We start from the raw sequence: 24,932 nt of genomic DNA, 5'->3' as shown, positions 1-24,932 counted from the left end.
ATTCATAATAGAAAAGTTAACTTTTTTTGACAAAACTTTTTTTTATTCGCACGCGCGCATCAGTTTTGGGGCTCCCGGAGGATGTCATCCATATAATCAAATCAACATGGCCTAAAAGCAATATAGCATCTTGTTCCGCTACCCAAGCCGCTACACGGCCAGTCTTCAAACACCTCAAACCGTGGATAGTTTTACACAAAACTGTGTCTACAAAAATACACAGGCGTGCGTGTGAATAGTGCAAATGAGAAAACGCTTACTTAGGCGGTAGATAACAATGTCGGTATGGTGTCTGTTAGAACAATAAGGCCATGTTGATTTGATTATATGGATGACATCCCCTGGGAAACCCAAAACTGATGCGAGCGTGCGAATAAAAAAAAGTTTGGCAAAAAAAGTTTCTTTCATTATGAAATCTGCGTGGTCACGAAGGTTGAACAAATGACTAAACACACAGAGTAATATTTTGTAGGTGTGGTGAATAATAGATTCATGCGACATAAGTATCGTTTTCCAATATTTTTTTTTCAATTTACGGTGTATTTTGCAGCTACTAGTACTTTGTACGATTTTACAGTATTGTTCAGAAACTCTTTTTTGGAAACGCACAAAAATTCATGCGCGGGTGGATGTCATCCATATAATCAAATCAAAATGGCCTCATGGTTTGACTTGCCGTCTCTTGCAACAGGCACAAATGTAACTCGGTCACCACCACCGCTCATAACTAAGCACAAACGTGAGACAACGACTGAGATTGTTTTCAGTAGATCTGTAAATCATTGAACGTCGTTGTCGAGGAAGCAAATGGAGTGGCTCGTGCCAAAAACGTCTAATTATTTCTACAGACCCTTTCCTGTTACTCTTATCTGTACAGTAGTCTAAACCAGACAGAACTTCTAAGTCCCCGTCAAACGCTCTAAGGTTTCTGAAGACTCAAAAGCACCGGATGCGAACTTCAATACACTAAAAACTGAGTGTCAAAAGGAACGACGTTCACGTATAATCACGTATTCACTTGTTTTATAGCAGGCATGCTCGTTTACTGAGAACAAATAAACATTTCCAGAAAAACACACACGTACGTCGAGACTAAAAGGGACTCGAACAAAACTACCACAGTGAAAACCTTTAGCACCCGTTTCGTTCAATGCTCAAGCTGTGAGAGATAGTGCAAGCTGTCCTACCTTCCAAGGATAGTGTTGCAACTTCGCCTTGTGCCTCTGATCTACGTACTAGCATGTAAGGCTGTGGGGGAGCGAAATACACCTCATTCGACACGGTATGGTAAGGCCACACCGTCTTAATTTTATGGATGACATCCTCTGAAGACCCCCAAACTAGTGCGCGCGGGCGAATAAAAGAAAAATCTGGCCAAAAATAAAAATGCTACTAAACCACAGGAATACAAAGCTGGTATTGTGAATTTGCGGCAGTATATAGCGACGTATACGATAAGCCGGCTTTTTGCGGAATTTATGAATCGGCACTGTACGTAATTAGAGTTCTTGAGTCGTGGAGCTTCCGTAGCCTGGGTGCCCGGATCCGTATTGTCGCTAAATATCATGGACTACCCAGGCCTAGAGCCAGGCCAGAGCCTTGGTGGACGTGATCTTTTTTTTTTTAGAACAGGCGAAAATCAATGCGCGCGGGGATGTCATCCATAAAATTAAGACGGTGTGGCCTAAGTTATGCATTGCGTGACTTCATGTGGTAAAGGAAGGAGTTAACGCAGGTATTATTGGTGAGGGGGCGGCGCTGCGTTCGTTGGTAAGGCCACAGCAAGTAAATTTTATGGATGATATCCTCCGCAGACTCCAAACCTAATGCGATAGGGCGAAAAAAAAACAAGGCGGGCCAAAAAAACAAACAAACAAACAAACAAGATTCCTATATTTTCAAATGTTGACATCATAAACCTTGTTGAACAAGAAATAATGCCTATATTGTGCTAAGTTTATTACGTAGATTAGAGGCAGGGTCCTCATAGGATGTCATCCATGAAAATTACTTGCTGTGGCCTTACTAAAAGTACATATGTAAAGTATACTACATCTCAGAGGGTAGAACAAACCTTGACAACTTAGCAAGGGACGCCCACGTCTCTCTACTCGTGCCTTATGTAAACGTCTCTATTAGACTAAGCTGTGCCCTGGGATGTATTCTAAACACTGCAGATACACCCACATATCCTGTCTATTAAAGAGGACAGACACTTTGGAAAGAATCTGTTGTTAAAGAGGCAATATAAGAAGAAGAACTTTATTGCGCAACAGATGTAGCAGGTATAACGTATGGCAAAATATACATACATAGTTTGTGGTGTTAACATACACATATGGTGGTGTTGAGAATATCTAACAGTTCTACTAACTGTAATAGGAATCTGGTCTGCTTCATAAACAATGTATAACAAAAGAGAGACACTAATTATACTAATCTAACTCTATTAATACAATGTAGTAATAACTTGTGTCAGGAATTAATTAAGTTTTCTCATATGAAAGAGTGTAGAGCCCCACCCGCGACAACAGGGAAGGGGGGCTACGTGTAGATCTCTCAGGCACTTCAATTTGGCGCTCCCAGTCCCAAGGACAGACGACACTTTTAAGCTCCTGTTCTGCACAATAAGAGCTTTGTGACTAATTTGCATCATCTTGTCTTCATTTGTCTAACTTTTGTTTCTTTTTGGACCGTTAGGGGAAACTGCACATGACAGGAAAGCAACTTATAGAGTGAAAATGGCGGGGAATGAACTAGAACCACTATTGTGGGGTTGTGTGGCGTAGCGGCAGAGTACTCGACTCAGAACCCTCAGGTCCCGGGTTCGAGTCCTGACATGCCACCGATCTTGTGCCCCTGGGAAAGGTATATTTTACACGACTTTCCTCACTTGACTCAAGTGAAAATGAGTATTGTCCTGTTCCGTATTCTGCGCGTCCTCTACGTTGGTGACGGTATAAAATAAGTTGATATAACTTGAGTGTGCCGTCACCATGTCTAGTCATGAAATGTTGGAATAAAAAAAAACACTATCTGACTACGCGCCTTACAAACAAGAAATGAAATAAGTGAAATAGCAAGAAAATAAATAACAGTTAAACATGATGAAAGTATTAATTAGCCTACGAGGAATGGCCACTTGTCAGCATCCACAATATGTGTTAGATCTGCAAAAATTACCAAATCTAAGCTGACGAGGATCGCTTTCTATCTACTATCTATTACCGGCCTGTTCAGCCGGGCCAAGCTAATCTCCAAGCAGATCCCTCGCGGTGGCAAAAAGACAGTATCAAATTGGCCAGGCAGTATCCATTAGCCAGAGAAGCTCCGCGGCCACCGACGGGTGGGGGTCAGGACAAAAAAACGGCCATATATAAAAATATAACGATCATTCCCCCACAACCTCTGCTTGGAGAGTAGGGCCAAGCAAGTACAGATCACTTTACTTTATCACGTAATCTGCAGAAATTAACATCTTACCTTATCATGCCACCCATACTGAAGTTAGCCCGCCATTCACTGTTCTCTAGTGAAAGACTGTACAACTGGGAGTAGATCTAGAGGAATACGACAGACTTTTAAACACTAATGATCCGTTTTATTAGTTTAAGGACTTGTTTTCTGACACAGCGAAGAGTTCACGGTCTGCGAAAAATCTACTATTACGAACTTATGATGAAAGATGTGAATTCTCGCGTGGAATAGTTTCTTTGTGCAGGTGTCCGTCAGTCGTCACGCCTGCTCTCGCGAGAACAAGCGGCGAGATTTGGTTTCAGTCAGCACTGAGTAATGGATGCTGTATCATACTACTTATTTTTCATCACAAGTCACGGTCTGTTGATGTTTTTCTATGACTGACACTCTGTTGTGTCTCGCGTGCTTACAACGGGCGAAATTTAAGACCTCACCTTCACCAGGGACAAAATAACAGGAAATGCCTAGTGTTCACCTGTAGATTCACACCTGTAGGTTATGTTTACCGAAGGAAAACGTAATATTGTTTTTGCTCTTTTCCCTCTTCTTCTCCAAACCAGTGAGATCAATGACCTGAACCAGACGTCTGTCGCCATGGTAACAAGTGTTGGGTTACACCATGTTGCAATTTTATAGCAGGAGGGATTTAGACTCCTGTCTGGCCACATATATATATGAATATGCCGTTTTGAGTGTCCCAGTGTATACCTGGTTTTGGGTAAGAATTAACAGAACATACTAGTATATGGGAAGACAGGGAAGGTAAGCATTATGCATTTGCTTTGGAAATAGTACCTTTCTAGTTGTAAATGCTTTTTCTATTCTACCCAATTGTACTGACCAAATCAGGTCATAAAATGTGTCTGCATATTCATGTAAATTGTACAACTTCAGAAAAGAGGTTTCGAAAGGTAAGGTGTAAGATTATTGTAAAAGGTCTATATCGAAGTCTCCCAATGTAAAGTTGATTTTCGTTCGTATTCGTTTATTTCGATACCCTTTAGTCCATGACGACTAATCGTCCAGGGTTCAAAACTTATAAACAAATGAACATACTGACAACAAAATAAAAGAGAATGAACATACATAATCATCACGAATCATATACAGGTTAAACAACTTAACTTAATATATACAACTTAACTTATGTACAACTGGTGGATGGCCTTTTTGAATTGATGCAGACTGGTCAGTGTTTTGATACTGGGTGGCAGGGTGTTCCATAGATTAATGGCGCGATAGAGAAATGTTCGCTTTTTGCTGTTTGTTTTTGGTTTAGGTTTGAAACAGTTTAAAACTGCAAGAATTGGCAAATCTATTTGAATACTTGTGGATAGAATGGACAGGAACAATAGAGCTGTAGATGTTTTGGGGTTCATGACTGTTAAGAATTCTAAAAAAACATATTTAAAGCACTGGTAGCAAACCTCTCTCTGTCATTCGTATCATACCGGGGCTCGTATGCCTACAATGCAACGGATAGCAAATGCACTCTACGTGGACATGCTTGTACTCGTATCATTACATACCACATATTATTATGTACCATTGCTTGTACTAAAGTGGACGCCATCAGAACCCTTCACAAAACATATCAGACTACAAACCTGGTACACAGGAGAAAGTAATGTCTCTTTTGGACGTTCTGTGCCTGTGGCGTCGACTCTCAGGCCCGGCTGATCACAGTTCTGAACTGTGTTGGCGACGGTCTGTCACCACGTCAGGCTGTATTTATAGCTCTTACCGCCAGGTGACCTCAAGATCAGGGTCGGTTCGCTGTATACCTGTCATGCCGCATAAGTCAAGTCTTCGGTTGAGCTTACAGAGGCGGTTCATGTACAGCTATTCCCTACTCTGAACAGACATATGCTGCCTTTCTATCACTGCTAATTAGCACAGACCTGTTTGTTATAGTCTCAGCGCCAGTGACGATGGAGCAACAAAGCCTTGTACAAACTGTGTCACCGTCCGTACGGCATCTGTGCCTGGCTGGGTTTGGAGAAATACAAATTGATAGACAGCCTTGAATATTGAAATCCTCTGTCCCTTTCTTTCCTTAATTCCAGTCAGCAAGACAGTCAGTCAGCTAGCCAGCCAGCCAGTCAGTTAGCCAACCAGACACCAAGCCAGTCAGACCGCCAGCCACCCAGCCGGCTAGCTAGACCGCAAGCTACCGCAAGCCAGCCAACCTGCCAGCAAGCCACACAGACAGCCAATCAGCCAGTCAGAAGCCAGGCAGCCAATCAGCCAGTCAGAAGCCAGGCAGCCAGACCGCCAGCCAATCAGTAGACAGACAGACAGCCAATCAGCCAGTCAATCAGCCAGCCAAGTTAGCTACCCAGCCAGCCAATCAGAAAGCCAGCCATCCAATCAGCAGACAGCCAGCAAGCCAGTCATGCAGACGGACAGACAGACACAGACACAGACAGACTGACAACTAGCCAGCCAATCTGTCAACCAGCAGCATGTGCACCCCCCCCCCATAGCAGGTGGTACATCCGAATCTACATGGAAATAGTTGACATGAACTTGACTCGGGAGGATCTGTTACAATATTCACTGGTCGGAACTTGATGGAAATTCCGTGTTCCGGTTTTACAAGGTTCTCATGACCTTGATTTTGACTTCACAGATCTCGCTCTATACCCTAGACAACTAGATAACTCCTCCGACACAACGAACATAAGCTGACGAATATATGTTTTCTTTTATTCAAGTTAAATACAAGATAGCAGCTGGCGCAGGAAAAAGATCGACGAAGACATGGCAGTCCCCTCAACATCTGCTTGAAGACCATTGATAGACATGGGAGGGAAGATTATAACGTTTTGCAGGCAACCGATCAAAACTTCTATACGAGATCAGTCACGGGCATTGCGGTCTTTCCTCCCAACATCAATTTTTAGATTACCACGACAGAATTTGGGCGATTAAAGCTGTCAGGCTTCAAGTTCAAAGTGACGCCCGTCCCACCCAGGCTCTAACCGCAGTCGGCACACACGTCAGGCGGCGGTGGAGTCAAGACCGCACCGCGGAGGGCAAGGCAGCCAGGCCCGCTGGGTATGCTTTGATATGAAAGAAATGGAAATGGGAGCCAGACGCGCAGCACGAGTCCTTGTGATATGATTTCACCGCCCCCCACTCCTATTTACTGTACGCCAAACGGTTTGACTACTCGCATCTGAAGTCTGGTTAGTGAACAAAAGGAAATAGCCTCCTTCGCAGTCTTGTTGGGCGTTGGCGTTATTTTTTCTCTGAGCGACGCCATGAGCGACGTTTCGCGCGAAACCTTCTCTCCGTGGCAAAAACTCCCTCGGCAGCAAATCGTCCCTCGCGGCCGCATATTACTCGCGTCGCTCAGAGAAAAAATAACGCCAACGCCCAACAAGACTGCGAAGGAGGCTAAAAAGGAAACGTGATGAGCGAAAAATGTTAAGATATCAGAAGCTGTTATTCTTTACTCTCCAAGCAGAGGCTTGGGTTTTGGCGTACTTTTGGCGTGTCGGTTGGTTGGCGTAAAAACGATACCAATGCAAAAAAGAAAGCCCGACAAAAAAAAGCCTAAAAACAAGCCAAAATAAGCCCAAACCCAACCCTCTGCTTGGAGAGCAGTTATTCTCTAGCAGTTACAATAAGATTGCATAGTTTCACGGTAACAGTCAATGTAACATCTTTAAAAAAACCGCTTTCGAGGTCGCTGTTGTAATAAAAGCGCTACCATGCATGTATCCGACGAACTGCATGACTCGTCATGACTCGTCATGATCATATTACGATCGGTTAAACCGAGAGAATTTTTAGTATTTAGCAATTTGATATTCAACAATCTCTGAAATCCCTTGAAAGCTACAAATGTATCTTATGGTTAGGCACGGACAGCATTACCATTAGTAACGTTAGCCTTAATTACAATTCTGATTTAATGTTATCCATAAACTTTACTTGCTGTGGCCTAATATAAACATCGCGCCTTCCCATGAATAGAATTCAACATCCGGGTTTATTATGTTGACAGCATGGCTGTTTTTGAAAACGCTCACTTTTAGGACATCAGGGAATAATTATAACATCGATATTGTCGCTAAATCAGGCACAGTTTAGTGTTATTCACAATTCAATTGCAATACTGTTATCCACTATAATAGTATACGGTCGGCAGTCAGGTCCTATTCTGCTATGCAGGTATACATTTTGATGAAAAGTTGTAGGAGAAATGATCACGTTAAAGCGATATCATGTAAGATTTCTACTATTTTAAACGTCGTTGTTTTACACATTTTCTTTCGCTGTAAGCCTACCTGGGTTCATAATGACATTTGCCACTTGGCGTCGTTCTGCCGCAAAAACTTGTTGGAAGCTGCCAAAGATACTCGAAAAACATTCTTTTTAGGAGCCTCCTAAAAATACAGCGGGCCTGGGGCAACTTATTCTCGCGAGTCGCCGGAAAAGCGAAATAACGGCGCTTATGTGTTGAAATTTACTGAAAATGACATTCTAGATGAGAAAATTTCAATTATTTATATTTATAGTTTTGGCGCAACTAAAAATCTTACATAACATCGCTTTAACCCATTCCCTTCCACTCGGGGAGCATGTAGTCTTCCCCTGTCATCTGTGCGTCCATGATGATGTCCGCCTTTATGTACCCGCCATTATAGTACACAACCTCTCCGCCGGCCAGCCATCCGCCCCACCACCCGAACGCCCCTAGCGTCATCACGGTATGATTGCAGGCGGCCAGGATGGCCAAATCTTCCACCGCCGTGTGCCCTTCCGAAAACACCACGTCGTTGTTCTCCGCTGCTATGTGCGACTTGCACCACTCCGTATCGGCGTCGCTGCAGACGATAAACGTTACGTTTGTGTACTTCTTCCGGTAAGAAGACATAGCCTGTTTCAGGTACCATTCCGCTGACAGTAGATCACCCTGTTGTTGTTCGTACCCCTCCGTTAGCCCCTTTCTGCGGACGTGGACGCCGACAAACGCCCCCGGTAGTACAGAAGAGTTTGTACCGACGTCCCTACCTTCTTTTGCCGCTTGCGTCAAGAACGATTCCACCTTAGGCCTCAAGCCTGCGCTAAAGGTAAACTGCCTTCCTAAGTCCTTCGCGTAGTCCTGAAAATACTTCCAAGACTGGAGCCGGCTTGTGCCGAGGGTCCAGTTCTGCTGCACGGTGTGTAGCGTCTCTAACTCGGGGTTGTAGACCCGTATCCTCTTGTCCTCAAACTGCTTAAATCCAGACGACTTCACCGCTTCTTCTGACATGGTCCCGTTGAACTCGAGCTGGCCAAAAACCTTCCATAAACCAAAGGAAGGACTGAGTAGTAAGCCCATCTTGTTGCGTTTCGCTACGCCATACGCGGACGCGAACTGAAACATCGTAGTGCCCAGGCCGCAACTATCACAAGCGGGTAGGTAAAGGTACGATGGCCGCGAGGACTCTTTTGGAGCCTCTGGTGCTTCGTCTTCTCGACTAGGACTGTCCGGACCGGTAGGCAACAATTCGTTTTCCCCATCTTCTGCGGGCAGCGGCGAGGTTGTGGTCGTCAGTTTTCGGTCCGGGGCAAGCGGCGACAAACTCGCCTCCTCCCGACCACTTGCCGTCAAATCCGCCGTTGACAGGTCTGGCTCCAGCCGAAACTTGATTGCCCCGGTAGTTTCCCAAAGCCGATTGGTAAACAGAATGAACAGGATCGTCAGACATACCGACACACATAGGGAGAAGAAGAAGAAGGTACGAACGCCCAGGTGTCCATTTATGTCGCCCATCCTTGGTTCATAATAATAAGTACTAGTATCACGACTGTCGATGTGTAACACGGATGTTGTGAGAGTTCAGGGCTCGAAATACTGGGCGCATGTGCACCTTAGCGCACCCAAAATTGGAGCTGTGCACCCAATTTTTTTCTATGGGTGCACCCAAATATTTTTGTAGGTGTTTTGTGCATATCAAATGTCTAATAGTATACAGGATATTCTTGGCATGTAAGTGTCAGATAAAGAATAAAATCTTTGTTGTAGTACTAGTACTTGTGTAAGATTTTGAAGTTAGCTCCCATTTCAGACTCAAGCTCAGAAGAGGAGCAGTAAGATCTGTACATACATTTTGTAGGTTTTGTTTTATGTGGTGCACCCCCAAAAATTTTTGTGCACCTAATTTTTTAGGTTGTATGTACCAGTGCACCTACTCCCAAAAATGAATTTCGAGCCCTGGAGTTATTCCGATGCCCATGTATTGCACGTCACCGCAGCTTTCATGTTTATACCACAACAAAAATATACTGTTTGGAGTTCTGTATGTGAGTAAAGGCCCAGGAAAGAATGTTGTGTTTCCTGTTTCAGTCTTGAAACAAAATTGGGTCATAAGGAAGGCGTCATATTTTTTCTTTCATTTTCACCGGACTTTGGCAATGTCCAGTGATCCAACTTGTGATCCAACTTATACAATACAGTTTAACAAATTCAATTTCTTGGTTAACGGATTCGCCCGCTTCATTTTTTTGTGATTTGCCAAAAAAATTAAAAATTCATTATCAACTGCAAAATGCTATTTTGCCCTGAACAGTTGAAAACAGTCCTTTTCTTCCTATTTGTTACAGTTATTCCATCTTTCAATGCAGTGGTATCATTAAAAGTTCAAAATTTATTGCTTAAATTTTGAACCAGCCTGGTGTGTTGACTTCATGGCTCCTATCGTACCATTTTGGGGCATAATAGGATGCCTAGGCCTGTTTTTATTTATTTATTTTTTCACCCGCCCACTCCATTATTTTCCTAGAAAAATCCGTTAACCAAGAAATTAAATTGGTGTGGCCTAACTGCAATGAGATCACATGAGCTGCAGGAGTAACAAATATGGGTTATAACATCATAAAGGTATCAATATCAAACCCTTAAAAAGTCCAGAAATGTTCACAATTCCCATATGCTTTATTTTTGTTCCTGTGTGCATATTGTCATAAGCTTTGCCCTTACTGATTTCATGAACTGTTAGAGTTATCCGTTTTCCACTTATCATGAAGATCTTGACACCAGCACTTAAAACATGCAATCTTCCAACCTGTAAATTAGCCATCAAGTAGCAAAATGTACATTGATATATGCAGAAAATATTACCATTTTAGCAAGGCAATAGCATGCTGATAATGTCTTAATAAGTACTCTCCTTAAAAGTACACTTCCTTGTACTGAATGCCTTTTTGACCTTGACACATATGTTTTTAGCAAGTGGTTCTAAATCAACATAACTGTAACTGTTAGAATGAGAAGCTATGCAGCAATGTACATGTAGCATATCTTAAATATCTTCACAATCAATATTTCCATCAGCCTCTAAAACAGCAAAGCAGAATGGCCCACCTCCAATATGAACATCTGTATAGGAGTACATAATTTCTTTGCTATTGAGCCATTCTTTACATATTCGTAGTCTTACGGCAAATGAAAATGTGTTTGAAAGCTCTGGTTACATATCAGCACCTTCTGTCATAGAAAGACCCTATCAGTATATCACCCCATTTATGAGGTGGCACAACCAGGATATTATCAAGAGTCACACATAACTCTGGAGTGGTTCATTTCTAAAATGGGTAAGTTGTGTGGAATATTTGTTTTTTTAGGTGTTCCTGGCTCCATTAGTAGCAGGAGGATCTGCAGGTGTGGAGTTGTTTTCAGGTGCAGCACCTGGATCAGCAGCAGCACCTGCATCATCACCATCAGCACCTGCAACATTGTTTTTTTAGGTGTTCCTGGCTCCATTGGTAGCAGGAGGATCTGCGGGTGTGGAGTTGTTTTCAGGTGCAGCACCTGGATCAGCGGCTGCACCTGCATCATCACCATCAGCACCTGCCTCTGCAGCAGCTGCGCGGTCAGCCTCCCTGACTGGCTGCCTGCAAGTGGGACAGTTCTCGTGGTCCCTCAGCCAGCGCTTGATGCAGGCCTCGTGGAACTCGTGTGCACACGGCAGCATTTTCACGCGGTTGCCAGTCCTGTAGTTCACGATACAGATGCTGCAGGTCTTTGCCTCCTCGTTCCGGGCGAAATTCCGGTACGGGATGTTCTCGATCTCCTGCGGGGTGAGTCCCCGCGGCGGCTCGTCCAGCGAGGAGATGTACATGTTCCCTGTGGCGGGGAAGTAGTCGAGGATGCTGTGGTCGCGAACGAACCGGATGCTGACCAGTCGGCGCCCCTGCCAGAACTCCGGCCCAAACCCGAGGAAGTTCTCGGGAAGTGCCTCCCCGGGGATCCCGCTGCGGTCCGACCCATTGCTTGACTCGGACAGGGTGTCTTCGTCGCGTGTGTTGTTTGGTGAGGAGAGATCTGTCAGCATGTCCATGGCGTGCTGCATGCTGTCCTCCTCGTGCCCGGGTTCCACCGGCCCGGGGTGGCGTATCCGGAACCGACCCTGACGCCACACGGTCCCCTGCGACTGCGATGCCTGGCGCAGGCGAGACTGGCTCCGGGTGACAGGGCCCTCCCGCAGCCTGCCAGGCGGCGGTGAGTTGACAGGGGGCGCTGGTGCACTTCTAGGGGGCGCTGGTGCACTTCTAGGCTGATTTGATCCACCTTCAAGTAAAACATAGAAGGTTGACACTGAATCATAGATATACAATGATTCCAGATATACATTATCAAAAAAGTATCAACTATAGACATGGCAAACACTTTTCTATGTCAACATTTGGTGGCTTTATTGTCTAGCTGTAAGTAGATAGATAAATGGCATTAAACCTAGCAACACATTATTCATGAGAATTTTTCTTAAAGCATTTCACATTCCCTGAACTCCTGCCCAGTACGCACCTGTGTCTGTGGAGCTCCGTGTGGCCCATCTCCGGCGGAGGTTGTACCCACTGTTCCCGCGGTCACGTGTGGGCTGCGGCGTCAGGCTGAGCAGGTCGGAATAAAAGTGATTGGCCCTCCCCACGTAGTACGCGCTGAACCTTCCCGTACTGAGCAGGGGGGTGGGGGTACCGGTAGCCATGTTCCCGCCCTGTTGGTTCCCTTGCTCTTGGATGCCATTGCTGTTACCCTGCTGTGCAACTTGCTGTACAGGTGGGCCTCCGGTTGGAATGTTGCTTCCTGCTGTTACTGAAGAGCCATCGACTCGGTCTCTTGTCTCACCAGTGGAGCCACTCCTAGTGGTGCCGTTAGTAACAGGTTGGTCGGAAGGAGAGCCTGACGTGGCCTCTAGCCCGCGCAGTCTGCTAGACCTACGGGTGGCAACTGGTCGGATACCGCTCCCACTCCCTCTCCTCCTCTCAACTGTGGCTGCATCAGCTCGAACTCTACTACTTCCTCCTGCACTGCTATTGGCGTCATTACCAGATTGTGCATCTACACTATTCTGAGCAGCAGAAAAGGCTGACCTCTCCTCTGTGGCTGGGGGAGCAGAATCTACATTTATTGCATTCCTGCCTGACCTTTGGCCTCTTGGTTGAGAGCTAGGTACTCTGACCCCTGACCTCTGAGCCCTGGTTCTCATTTGACCTCTACCCAGGTCGGCAGGTGCTTCTGTAGTCCTGGTGACCTGCGACCTGGTGGACTGACCTCTGACCCTTGGGGCTGAGGACCTTGGGCCACCTGACCTGTAGGGATGACCTCTGATCCCTGACCTTGTGTTCCTTGATGTCGTCCTTCTGGGTGCCATGTGGACTCCAGTTGATCAAAACCTGCAGAGGTACAGCACGGAATTCACTACATCTTATGTATTAATGTTATGAGGTGAGAAAGGTGATGATTAGAAGACATCATGCATGTCCAGACTATGCATGATGTACAAAATGACAATTAAACTGGTGGACGTCCCAACTACTAAGTACCTAATACCAGCCCAGAAGAGAACAAGAAATAGCCGTGCCTTCAAGTACCAGAGTTATCAACCAAGGATTGAGGTGTTCAAGAATTCATTATTTCCTAGAACTATCGCAGAGTGGAAGTCACTGTCACCAAGTACAGTAGGGGCATTGTCAATAGATAGCTTTAAACGATGTCTAGAAGTTCAAGGGTTAGGTGTAACAAGTCGATCGGTATAATATAGCCAGCTGCCGCCGCACCGCATGCCTGCGAAGCTGGTGTGTTACGCCAAAAGGCGGTTATACTGCCTATACAGATACAGATTGGTACAGTAGTAATAAAAAATAAAGAAATCTCGCCAGGCCTTTTGAGCATAGGGGTCCCCTATGCTGTGATTTGGATCCCCTATGGTGTCTTTCAACCAGCATAGGGGTGAACCATCATACATTTGTAAATCTTGCAAAAAATGAAACTATAACTTTAGCTATAGCAAAGGGAAAACCTAAACTTAACAAAATCTGTCTTTCAATCAGCAAGAAATAGCTTGATGAAATCTTTGTAGTTGTACCTCAACAGTATCACCGTCTGCGTTACTGTTGAATGTGAGTTTCAAAATTTTTCAGGAAGAACTCGTAACAGACACTCCTGCTGTGGTCATGTGCTTGGGACTCAATGCACGACTTGCGCCATGAAAGTTGCCCTTCTATACATGGGACATATAAAGTCTTGCTGAACAAACACTTTAACTGACAATCTGTAAATACCGACGTGACCTCATGAATTGTATTATATATAGAAGACTATACAAGTTTTATCACACTTATATTTATTGATTTTAAACCGAATTTGGTTGATTGTCTATTCTAACTCCTTAGCGTTTTTTAATCTATTTCATTGTAAATGCCTGTCAATTCAGACTTATTGTCTGGAAGAAGGTGTGTGAATAAAGTTTCAAAGTTACATGTGTATACCTGACCCCTGTGCTGTGAAAAATCCCGGTGAGAACCAAACTCTAAGTAATATCATTGCTGATGGTACACTAAGAAACAAACACATTGTACATGTAGTCACATATAGGGGGGCCCGCAAGGCGCAAGCCCTTTTCCGTGGAGTGTAATCAGCCGTTTTAATTCTACGTAGAGTCTAGACGTACCGCTCTAATTCAACGTAGAGCGTAATTGGCCAGTTTGCGTAGAGCGTATTCACCATTTTAATCTACGTAATGCATTGTAGCCACTTGGAATTTATCATAAAGCGTAATCGCGAAGTTTCCGAATTCAGCGTAGAGCGTTGTCGGGACCCGCCCTTGCAGACGCCCATATAGACATGCAGTCATGTACAACTTCCTTCATCATGCACGTTTCAGACGTTTCATGATGCATACAATACAAGAAGCTAGTTGCTTTGTTCTTGACTCTTTCCTTGGGCTCCATCTCTCCATAGCCTGGGTGCCAGACTGTTTTCTGACCTGGAGCTAGCCTGTATAAATTTACATAGTGTACATGTATACTCACCCTGGCAAAAGTCTGGCACCCAGGCTACATACTACTACATATGGTCTAGGAAGGTTGTCTAGTTCGGATATATTTTTCACAACTTGCAACACACACACATCCTCACAGAACTGATGTATGTAGGATGTAATACATGGTAGCAAATCTTATCATTTAGGAGAAATGCATTGAAGTTTCTTGACTGATTCCTTTCTCTCTTGAAGCAAAGAACCTCCTTGCTTGAAGTACAAAAGTGAAAGGACAACTGCTAGCAAGACTCATGTTCTTGTAGATTCCACCACAAGAAAACCCCACTCACCTCGAACTAGAGACGTCAAGAAAGTCTTCCTTACACAGAAGACTTACTGGTGCTTCGTAAGGGCTTATGTGTGAGCAGCCAAGAGGCCCCAAAATGCTAGAATCGTTCATAAAACGTCACAGCTGTGTGCTGACCCTTGGACTTCCCGCCATCTTGTTTGTGTGGACGATTGCCTCGTCATGACGTCATGCTCAGACGTACCACTTTGAAATAGGGATGTTTTTTGTGATTATGACTCCATTCTATGAAAAACAACATGTCTTTAAATTTTTGGAAACATAAACTCGATGTTAGAATTCTAATACAAGATATTGCCACCTGTTTTGTACAATATACGTAGAAAGCAGTACAAGTGGCTCAGGCCAAAAGTCAATCAAATATATACAATGGCCTCTTGCGGTTTTTCTGTAAATTACAGGTCATTGGCGGAAAAATATGGCCGCCTCCCGACCTGGGAGGGGGACGGCCAAAGCGTCCAGAAAAAGAGCTGCGTCATGGCGGCGTACAGCCGCTAAGAACTTTCTGTCAAACATTCCGCTGGACGGGTCGTTTGAAGAACCCGTTCCTGGTCGAAATGAGTCGGTGGCGAGTCTTGGAGGGCTGCAGACAGCCGCCACTGTCCACTCCACTTCTGCAACGGAGGGGGAGGGGCAACTGGACACTGTAGACGGTCATCGTGATCTGGGGCATGGACAAGGTTTGTGGTCAACCTATCTCTTTGACCAATAGAAAATGGACAAATAGTCAAGTATATACAATGAAGACAACTGTAATTTTTTTTCCAAAACGCAAATTATTTGGAGGACCCCCAGGTTCTTTGCCACTTGGGTAGAGATGGTACACGTGCAAGTTACATAAAAGAGGGTCTGCATGGGGGTCCAGACAATGCTCTACGCTAACTTTTATTTTAAAAGAGCCGGCTACGTGTTATGTTGAGTTTAGGAAGCCTCCCCATTACGTTTTACAATAAATTAATATTCCGGATAGGTATTAGGTAGAATCAAAATGGCGAATTACTCTCGCAAAATGCACCACGCTCTACGTTGAATTTTAGCAGTCTGTCTACGCTCTACATAGAATTAAAACGGCCAATTACGCTCTATGGAAAAGGCCATGCGGGCCCCCATAAAAATAGGACTCCTTTTTGCAGATGCACACAGAGGTCAGTCTGAAGAATGGGCAAACATTCGAGAGGAGCCCATCACTGTGGACATCCCGGCAAATACACACGTGCAACAGGAAAACACAAGTCCAAGGACAAGGTGATAATTTTCTTTAGCTGTCATTTAATAGTACATAACTGTAACATTACATATATAAGTGCACATCACACTAGCATCCTATAGCTAACTTCACATGCATGTAAATAGTACTAAACCATGACGAAGCTTGTCTTTTGAAAACAAGCCGTCAATACAACATATAAGTGTTAGATTCTGTATCAGTATAACTGTGATTGGTGTCACCAGCTTTGCATGCAGGCACCTAACTCTAAGTCTAACTGCTGTTTGAAGCTAGAGATATAATGTCGGTGAAGCTACATGTACATGTATTTACTGAAGAGGTCAGTATCATATATTTGTGATAGTCTATTGGCTTTTAAGCCAATACTTGTAGTCTGTAAACTCTTTCTATTCTGAATTTTCTTTCTGTTCTGAACTTTTCTTTCTGTTCTGAACTTTTCTTTTTTGAGCTGGCCTAAGGTGCTCACCGACTGGTACAACTACAGGCTAGTTTGTCATGTTGTACATCATGCACAGCCTGGACAGCTTTCCTCCCTCTTCAAGCTGCTTCCACTGTAAATCTGCTTTCATATAATCTGTGACACGTACTAGTACCCCCTTCTTAAAGTGATATTATGTAAGATTTTCACTATCTTAAACATTGTTGTACGTTCTACACATTTTCTTTCATTACATGGGTTCATAATGACATTTGGGGAGTAAAAGATCAACGTCGCTGTGCCGCAAAAACGTGTTGAAAGCTGCCAAAGATACCCGAACTAAAACCACTATTTGTTTACGTTCTTTTAAGGAGCCTCCAAAAAATAAAGCGGGCCTGGCGCAACTTATTCTCGCGCTGCGATGAGTCGCTGGAAAAGCGAAATATCGACGCTAATATGTTGAAAGAAATTTTAAATGACAATCTAGATGAGAAAATTTCAATTATTGATATTTACAGTTTTGGCGCAAAAATCTTGCATAATATCGCTTTAATGATGGTGTTAATCGAGAATCTGGCTGCTTGGTTGTGTGTTAACGTGATTTCTACTTTTTCTATAAATTAAGTTAAACTTTGCCTTTTGTTTTTTGTGGTCAGATTTTCATTGTGGACTGTCATTTTAATGAAATCTACACTTTTAACTCTCAGAATACAACCTCATCAATTATTTTGGGTACTAGCTGTGCAGACAGACTTTTAAAAGTTACTATCAATGATTGTTACTAATTAAGTTGCGTACTTGTTATTTTCAGAGCCAATACGTACAGCCCCGGTGAAGGGCACCCCTCTCCGCGACGTGGACTGGTCCGACAGAACTCCCTCAGCAGTCCGAGGGACACTCCCCCGCGGGACAAGAAGGTCAGAGTTCACCGGAGCCTGTCCATGTCCGAGTCGGCTGAGATCGTCCAACCACAGAAGGTCCACTTTTTGAGGACTCTGAGGGAGAGGGGCTTTCGCAAAGGAAGGTAGGAAAACATTGGTGAAGTTTACACATCCAGGTAATAAGATAAGGCCACAGCAAGTAAATTTTATGGATGACATCCTCTGCAGATTCCAAATCTAATGCGAGCGGGCAAAAAAAAAAGGCGGGCCGAAAAAAAAAAGGTCCCTACAATTTAAAATTTGGACTCAATCATTGTACAAATGGGTTTTGATTCATTAGGAACATCATATATACACAGCAAGCTTCACATATCACTGCATCAAAGTAAGAAACAAAACATTAAATCAGAGCCTTTTCTCCTCGATCTTGTCTCCTCCCTTCATAGATATCTGCCATCCTCCTTCCGGCATGGTAACAGACATCTTTGCCCATTTTCGGCATGTTGACCACTGTCAGAAGGCAACAAAATTTCTTGTTTTTTTTCCAAAATCAGGCGAAAATTAATGCGCGCTGATGTCATCCATAAAAATTACTTGCTTTGGCCTAAGCCAAAAAACAGTTACTCAAGCAATTGGATATGATTTTGGAAGCAGTCAGACATTTCAGGTAGCAATATAGTCTCCACCACCTTTTGTCAGTGACACTGGAGACTTTTGTCAGAAAGTTTGCATCGTCCTTGTCTTCACTAGTCTAACTTTTGTTTCCTTTTGGACTTCAAAAAAAATTTGTCTTCACTTATTTGCATATCAAACAATAGTTCGTGCTTATAAACCTGCTGTTTCTGAAAAGTCTCCAGTGTCACTGACGAAAGCTGGTTTAAATTTAGTGCGCCTTCAAGTCATATACATGTATAGTCAGCAGCAATGTTGTTGCTTTGCCATACATTGTACCAGCTACAGTTGTTGAGCAATAAAGTTGATTGATTGATTGTTATCAAAGTTTACCAAGGAGCTTAGGACATTGTGCTAAGCCTCTTGATGCTTATAAAATGTATATACAGTAAGGCTGTTGTAACAGTTTTTTAAATTCTTTTTCTGAAATGGTTTTCTTGTTTCCTTACCAGACTGGTGTTGGTATCAGGCCATAAGGTTCCGTATGCAGTGGTGTCCCTGGTACCCTACAGTCGTATCAGCCAGCATGGATATGTCAGGTAATATTCCTGTTCCTTACTCACAGTTCCAGCCAAAATTGTGGCAATCCATTGCTACCAAACTTGTGTGTTTGTGTGTTGTATATATAAATAGTCTCCACCAGACTCCTTTGCAGGCTGAATAAATAGTAGAAATCGGCTAAGCGGGAGTTGGCTGGCCATAGAGGGTCTAGCTGGACCCCTTAGCTGATTTCTACTATTTAAGGAGTCTGGTGGAGACTAGTATATATAGTGCTGTGTACCGGTTTGCCGGAACTAGTTCTGGACATGTAAAAATGTTTAGGTTCAAGTCCAAAAAAAAACTGAACGTCTAGAACTAGTCATGCATCAAGTATCAGCCTCCATAAATAATGTATGGGCCATAGTATTGCCCAGACGTGTCCCACAAACAACATATCTTGCTTCTAAACCCTTGTAGTGCAGTGCTCGCTACAAAATGTTGCAGAAAAGATGCCCCATTTTCCATTGGGAAATGTACACTGAGAAGTCCCTTCCATATTTTGTATATGCCCTGGGTTTAGGTCTGGACTTACAAGTCTTAACAACACACATTGGATACCTAAAAAGGCAACACCAGCAGTGGGACGTGAATCGTTTACATGTGTGTGTATTTATAACTGTCTGGGAATGAAGTCTGACTGACTGACTAGTACAAAATGTAGTGGGAATGAAGTAACCAGCCGGTGTTGTGTTTCAGTGTACCGGAGGGTCGGAGGCAGCGTCACCCCTCGGGAGGACGTCCCCTGTCCTTCATGACGGACACCAGCGTCATGGCACAGCTGGAGGGGGTCGAGCTGGGGGATGATGGGAAGGTTTGGATAGATACTTCATTAGCATAACAGCAATGATGACCAATCAGAGATGCTTTGTAGCAAGATTAGGCCACACGTTTTTCTTTGGTAAACATAATAAATAAAGAAAACTACTAAACATGAATTGGGTTCCAGTGACACACAGTTCCTAAATATGTGTGTTTTCCAGACGGTGTCCTACGCACACTTCCTGGTGCCCACCCGCTCTATGGAGAAGAGAAAATCCCTAGATGGACTGGGTCCATCAGCGGCCACCCAATCACAGACCTACCTGCGCACAGTGTCCTACGACCCTGCACATCTTTTACGAGTCCAAGGTATGTATCTATCTACAACCACCGTAGTCTGAAGACTTTAAAGTGGGCCACTACTGTAGCAGGACAGTGTAACAAATGCACACTGCTATCCAACAGCCAAGACTATGAAATCTTGTACTGTACATTCAGGTACGTTTTTTTTCCTTTTTGTTTTAAAGCTCCCAGCAGCCATTTCTAGAGCATCCCTTACTCACTGCAAGGATTCAGTAGCCTGGTTGCCAAACCTATCTTACATGTACATGTATCTCCCCAGTCCTCCTCTCCACAAAACAGGCTTTGCAAATAGGATGAAAACTTGGGAACTAATATAGGGGGCCCGCAAGCCCTTTTCCGTAGAGCGTAATCGGCCTTTTTAATTCTACGTAGAGCGTAGACGGACCGCTCTAATATTTTTGCGTAGAGCGTATTCATCAGCGTTTTAATTCTACGTAATGCGTTGTAGCCACTTGGTATTTATCGTAAAGCGTAATCGAGAGGTTTCCGAATTCAGCGTAGAGCGTAGTGGGGACCCCCCTTGCAGGCCTTCATATAGCTTTGACTCTAGAAATGGCTGCTGGAAGCTTTAAAACAAAAAGGAAAAGAACGTACCTGAATGTACAGTACAAGATTTCATAGTCTTGGCTGTTGGATAGCAGTGTGCATTTGTTACACTGTCCTGCTACAGTACCCCTGGAGTGGCCCATTTTATCTTATCATTTTAGAGGTACAAAATGGATAGGAGATTTCAAACTTCAATTTTACAGGAAGCTTTATTTTCCTGAGAAATGTCGTGAATCCTTCTGTTTTTCCAGGATCATCAGAAGAACCGACAGTTCCCCTGCTGCCCAAGTATGACCCTTACCTGCTGGATGACCCAGAGTGGAGGTCTGGTAAACACAGAACTGTGCTCAACCTGCCCTGCTATATGGTAACTTGCAAATTTTTATTCTATTATATGACGATTTACCACATTTGTGGAAGAACTCACATAACAGGTGACTATCACCTCTTTAAAGATGTCAGCCCCGAAACCAGACTGTAACGTTTGAACCACTCACACCGGGAAGGTCCCCTACTCTTTTCGATAAGTGCGGTGGGTTCTTTAACGTGCATGGGGTGTGGCTCTCCCAAACACGGGACCTCCATTTAATGTGCTATCCGAGGGACGTCCCTAGCTGAAGCTAGGTACTCATTTACACCTGAGTGAAGTGAGGAAAGTCGTGTAAAGTGTCTTTCTCAAGGGCACAAGATCGGTGGCATCGGGCAGGATTCGAACCCTCTCCCTGTCGAGTCTGGGCCAAAGAATGTACTTGTAATTTATGTGTAAAAATGATTTTAAATTGAAACACGAAAATGTCTGATGCATGTTGTAACTTTTAACATTTTGTCTTACTTGCTTTGTGCCCTCCTCTTAGTATAGGAAGAGACAAAGGGCTGACCTAGGCTTTACCCAAGAGAGCTTTCATATTGTATATGTACAATGTAATAAAGAGGATTTTAAACCAAAGTCCACACCATTGTAACATTTTTGCAAAAATGAGTAGTTTTTCTTGATTTCTGTATACTATAACATAAAATTATACATGATTGTATATTGTAATCTTTCCCTCACAGACAACAATAATTGACTATGCCAAACCCTCGGAACTGAAGAAGGACTTGAATGAGATGTTTAAAGAACGGTTTCCACACATCCGGCTCACACTCAGTAAGCTGAGGAGGTATGTATGGAACCGATTATTCAGGCAAAAATAGTTTGCAGATCTGTGACTCTTTGCAAAACTGGTTAAATGTTTCATTTTTTGGTTGTCTATTTTCCCATGTGTTTCAGTTTGAAGAGAGAAATGAAGAAGATAGCAGTGGATGATGTGAGTACATGTACATGTACTTGATGCATAATGCTTCGGTCCCAATTGAAAAAATGGGCCCTGCCAGGTAGTTCCCAGGCTGTTTTATGGCACTTTCGGGCGTGACCCCTACGTGGCCCCGCGGGACACCCTGCGGCCACCGGGCTATTTTTCGGCCCGGCGGGGACCCGAAAAGAACTTAATTCTGACTTAAATTCTACGTATACCCGTGCCCTGCTGACAAAAAGACGCCGTGACCAACCCGTGAGAACACCGACAGGTACCCCTCCGGTTGCCGGCAGTCCACCGGGACACATTTGTTACGTCACAGACCAGATAAACACAGAATAAAGGTGTATACTTCGTAAAACCGGGTAAAAAGTGTGACGTCACAGATCAAATGATCATAACAAAAGCGTGAATTCTGCATTACGTATAGGTTAGTACAAGACATCATCAGAGAATCTGCCGGGTGCCTGCCGGAGTCCGACCAAAGAGAGTGACAAAATTTTTAACAAATTGCTACTGAAGGAAACTTTTAATTGTGACCACGACAGCCGGTGCCCGCCCGACTCCATAGCCCGGGCGGGACCGGCCGGGGCTACATCCCCGATGGGCACCGGCGCAATTGGGACCGAAGCTTAAGTTAGTGTGAATGTTTTTAATCTATCACTACTTATTGCATGTACTACTGTAATTCCCAATTTTTTAGTACTTTTTTAGCACTGTCAATTCTGTACCGCTAAATTCTCATTCCCGTTAACAAATAATTTGCCAGCTTTCTTTTTTCTGCAATTGCCACCGCCGTGAACGCATAGTTCTGTGAACATGTCCATTTTTCTCGGACCATGAACTTTTGCTGCTGCAAACATAAAGTGAATTACATCACTTTGATATGTTGGTCTTCCTCCTTAAATTTCTTTTAAGTGCCGAATGGAGGAAGTGACTGTTGCTCAGGCATACGTCTACTTTGAGAAGTTAGTCTTACAGGTAAGTTCAACTCTATGTTCTTAGATATAGGCTCTTTAAAATGTGATCCCAGCCAAGTGCATTATAATTATAATCTGAATATGATGAGATTCAGTTGCATGGTTTTACTTTATATGAACTGACATTGTTATTTATGTTTACAGGGAAAGATTAACAAGCAGAACAGAAAATACTGTGCGGGTAGGTCACTTCTTTATCAAATTTGATCATAATTTTTTTCCTACGTAGGATACAATCTGTCAAAGGTTTGAGTGTAATATGAAGTACAAACTGTGGACTATATCAACTACATGTACAATGTATGTTTTCATTTAATATAGGTGCTTGCTTGCTGCTGGCAGCAAAGCTGAATGACACAAAAAAGGCACAACTGGGGAAGTTATTAGAGGTAAGAACACTGACTATACTGTTTATGTTTTTATTTTATTTTTTATGACGATTTACCACATTTGTGGAAGGATTGACGTAACAGGTGACTATCACCTTTTCAAAGATGTCAAACCTGAGACCAGACTGTAAGGTTTGAACCACTCACACTCTTTTCGATAAGTGAGGTGGGTTTTTTAACGTGCGTGGGGTGTGGCTCTCCCAAACACGGGACCTCCATTTAACGTTCTATCCGAGGGACGTCCCTAGCCGAAGCTAGGTACTCATTTTCACCTGAGTCAAGTGAGGAAAGTCGTGTAAAGTACCTTTCCCAAGGGTACAACGTCGGGGCGCATGTTCGGACTTGTTCGGGTACGACTCGGAATTGAACCCGGAATTGTCTTTGTGGCTGCTGGTATTGTGACTATTTCTGTGAATGATCATACATACATGTACTACATGTAGTATTTCATTAATTGTATGTATGCCATTCTGACTATGACATGTTTTCTTGAACAAGAAAGACAATGGAACATTTTTATAGGTATCCTGAAGTCAAATCAGATACTATGGATTACTGTGGAAAAGTCTATTTTTATGTTGTGAAAACTGCCTTCATTGTATCTGTTGCAAACTACATGTAAAAATGTATAGAGGGAGCTTGAGATGCATTAATTACAGTTAGGTGTTTCCATATTGTTCCATGCAGGAAATTGAGGACACATTCCGGCTGAACAGGAAGGACCTGATAGCGTTTGAGTTCCCTGTGCTGGTGGCCCTGGAGTTCTCTCTACATGTGCCCGACACAGAGGTGTACCCACACTACAGGAGACTGGCCTACCTGTCCTGACCATACACACATGTACAGTACTGTACTGTGCTCACCTAGCTGTACAGAACACTACAGGAGACTGGCCTACCTGTCCTGACCATACACACATGTACAGTTCTGTACTGTACTCACCTAGCTGTACAGAACACTACAGGAGACTGGCCTACCTGTACTGTACTCACCTAGCTGTACAGAACAGTACAGGAGACTGGCCTAGCTGTCCTGACCATACACACATGTACAGTACTGTACTGTACTGTACTCACCTACATGTAGCTGTACAGAACAGTACAGGAGACTGGCCTACCTGTCCTGACCGGGGGGTACCACACACACATGTACAGTCCTGTACTCACCTAGCTGTGCAGAACACTACAGGAGACTGGCCTACCTGTCCTGACCTTACACACATGTACAGTACTGTACTGTGCTCACCTAGCTGTACAGAACAGTACAGGAGACTGGCCTACCTGTCCTGACCATACACACATGTACAGTACTGTACTGTGCTCACCTAGCTGTACAGAACAGTACAGGAGACTGGCCTACCTGTCCTGACCATACACACATGTACAGTACTGTACTGTACTCACCTAGCTGTACATATAGAATACAACACGGGGTATTCCGTATCGCCCGAGGTATCGGCCCGACCGCCGCAGGCCGGAGGGCGATCCGACTCGCGGGAGGGCCGGGACCGAGGGCGATGCGGAATACACCGTGTTGTATTTTATTTATATCATACCCACCCAAGAAAACGCGCCTTTCAATGCAAGATGAGCCAAAAGTTGGTGCCCCTAAACCCTCAAATGCAACAACATCAGTTCCAACGTCCGGATTCTGTATTCGAATTTTCGAAAGGGGCACACGCGGTTAGGACGAAACGCGTTCGAATCGTTTTATGGAAGCCATGGAAGCGTTCGATAACGGGTTCCGGACCCGGGTACGT

At 43.9% G+C, this 24,932-nt stretch overlaps 2 protein-coding genes and 2 long non-coding RNA genes across 5 annotated transcripts in view; 1 reads left to right on the top strand and 3 right to left on the bottom strand.

Moving 5' to 3' along the window:
• The window catches only part of LOC109487788, a 29,544-nt gene extending 25,913 nt beyond the window's left edge, over nucleotides 1-3,631 (bottom strand). Inside the window, exon 1 of the long non-coding RNA XR_002141280.1 lies at nucleotides 3,484-3,631. This is a non-coding gene — a long non-coding RNA (uncharacterized LOC109487788). The remainder of the gene's footprint in view (nucleotides 1-3,483) is intronic.
• Nucleotides 3,632-8,025: 4,394 nt separating this feature from the next.
• Nucleotides 8,026-15,273, bottom strand: LOC109487880. Its single transcript, XM_019791987.1, has 4 exons — nucleotides 15,086-15,273; nucleotides 12,281-13,149; nucleotides 11,234-12,043; nucleotides 8,026-9,192 (listed from the first exon to the last, which is right to left on the bottom strand). Exons 2-4 carry the CDS (start codon nucleotides 13,125-13,127, stop codon nucleotides 8,042-8,044), a joined length of 2,808 nt encoding a protein of 935 aa, XP_019647546.1. The 5' UTR covers nucleotides 13,128-13,149; nucleotides 15,086-15,273; the 3' UTR covers nucleotides 8,026-8,041.
• A 241-nt stretch (nucleotides 15,274-15,514) lies between these two features.
• Nucleotides 15,515-24,932, top strand: part of LOC109487890 (CDK5 and ABL1 enzyme substrate 1-like) — a 10,210-nt gene continuing 792 nt past the window's right edge. Inside the window, exons 1-13 of one of the 2 annotated variants that reach the window (XM_019791998.1) lie at nucleotides 15,515-15,782; nucleotides 16,236-16,347; nucleotides 17,560-17,772; nucleotides 18,754-18,840; nucleotides 19,538-19,652; nucleotides 19,822-19,969; nucleotides 20,761-20,876; nucleotides 21,563-21,669; nucleotides 21,780-21,816; nucleotides 22,723-22,785; nucleotides 22,929-22,965; nucleotides 23,106-23,173; nucleotides 23,861-23,923. In XM_019791998.1, coding sequence (XP_019647557.1) covers nucleotides 15,521-15,782; nucleotides 16,236-16,347; nucleotides 17,560-17,772; nucleotides 18,754-18,840; nucleotides 19,538-19,652; nucleotides 19,822-19,969; nucleotides 20,761-20,876; nucleotides 21,563-21,669; nucleotides 21,780-21,816; nucleotides 22,723-22,785; nucleotides 22,929-22,965; nucleotides 23,106-23,173; nucleotides 23,861-23,923 — 1,428 coding nt within the window. In that variant the 5' untranslated portion in view covers nucleotides 15,515-15,520. Of the gene's footprint in view, nucleotides 15,783-16,235; nucleotides 16,348-17,559; nucleotides 17,773-18,753; nucleotides 18,841-19,537; nucleotides 19,653-19,821; nucleotides 19,970-20,760; nucleotides 20,877-21,562; nucleotides 21,670-21,779; nucleotides 21,817-22,722; nucleotides 22,786-22,928; nucleotides 22,966-23,105; nucleotides 23,174-23,860; nucleotides 23,946-24,932 lie in introns of both variants that reach the window. The other variant, XM_019791997.1, reaches the window with a different exon arrangement.
• LOC109487891 overlaps nucleotides 24,005-24,932 on the bottom strand; it is a 1,142-nt gene continuing 214 nt past the window's right edge. The window contains exons 2-3 of the long non-coding RNA XR_002141289.1: nucleotides 24,454-24,576; nucleotides 24,005-24,150 (exon numbers count right to left, since the gene is read on the bottom strand). This is a non-coding gene — a long non-coding RNA (uncharacterized LOC109487891). The remainder of the gene's footprint in view (nucleotides 24,151-24,453; nucleotides 24,577-24,932) is intronic.

This window comes from Branchiostoma belcheri, unplaced genomic scaffold (assembly GCF_001625305.1).
Source record: "Branchiostoma belcheri isolate BF01 breed outbred unplaced genomic scaffold, Haploidv18h27 scaffold9, whole genome shotgun sequence".
NCBI classification, from domain to species: domain Eukaryota; kingdom Metazoa; phylum Chordata; class Leptocardii; order Amphioxiformes; family Branchiostomatidae; genus Branchiostoma; species Branchiostoma belcheri.
Note: the sequence above shows the minus strand (reverse complement) of the source record. Positions and strands in the feature narration are given on the sequence as shown.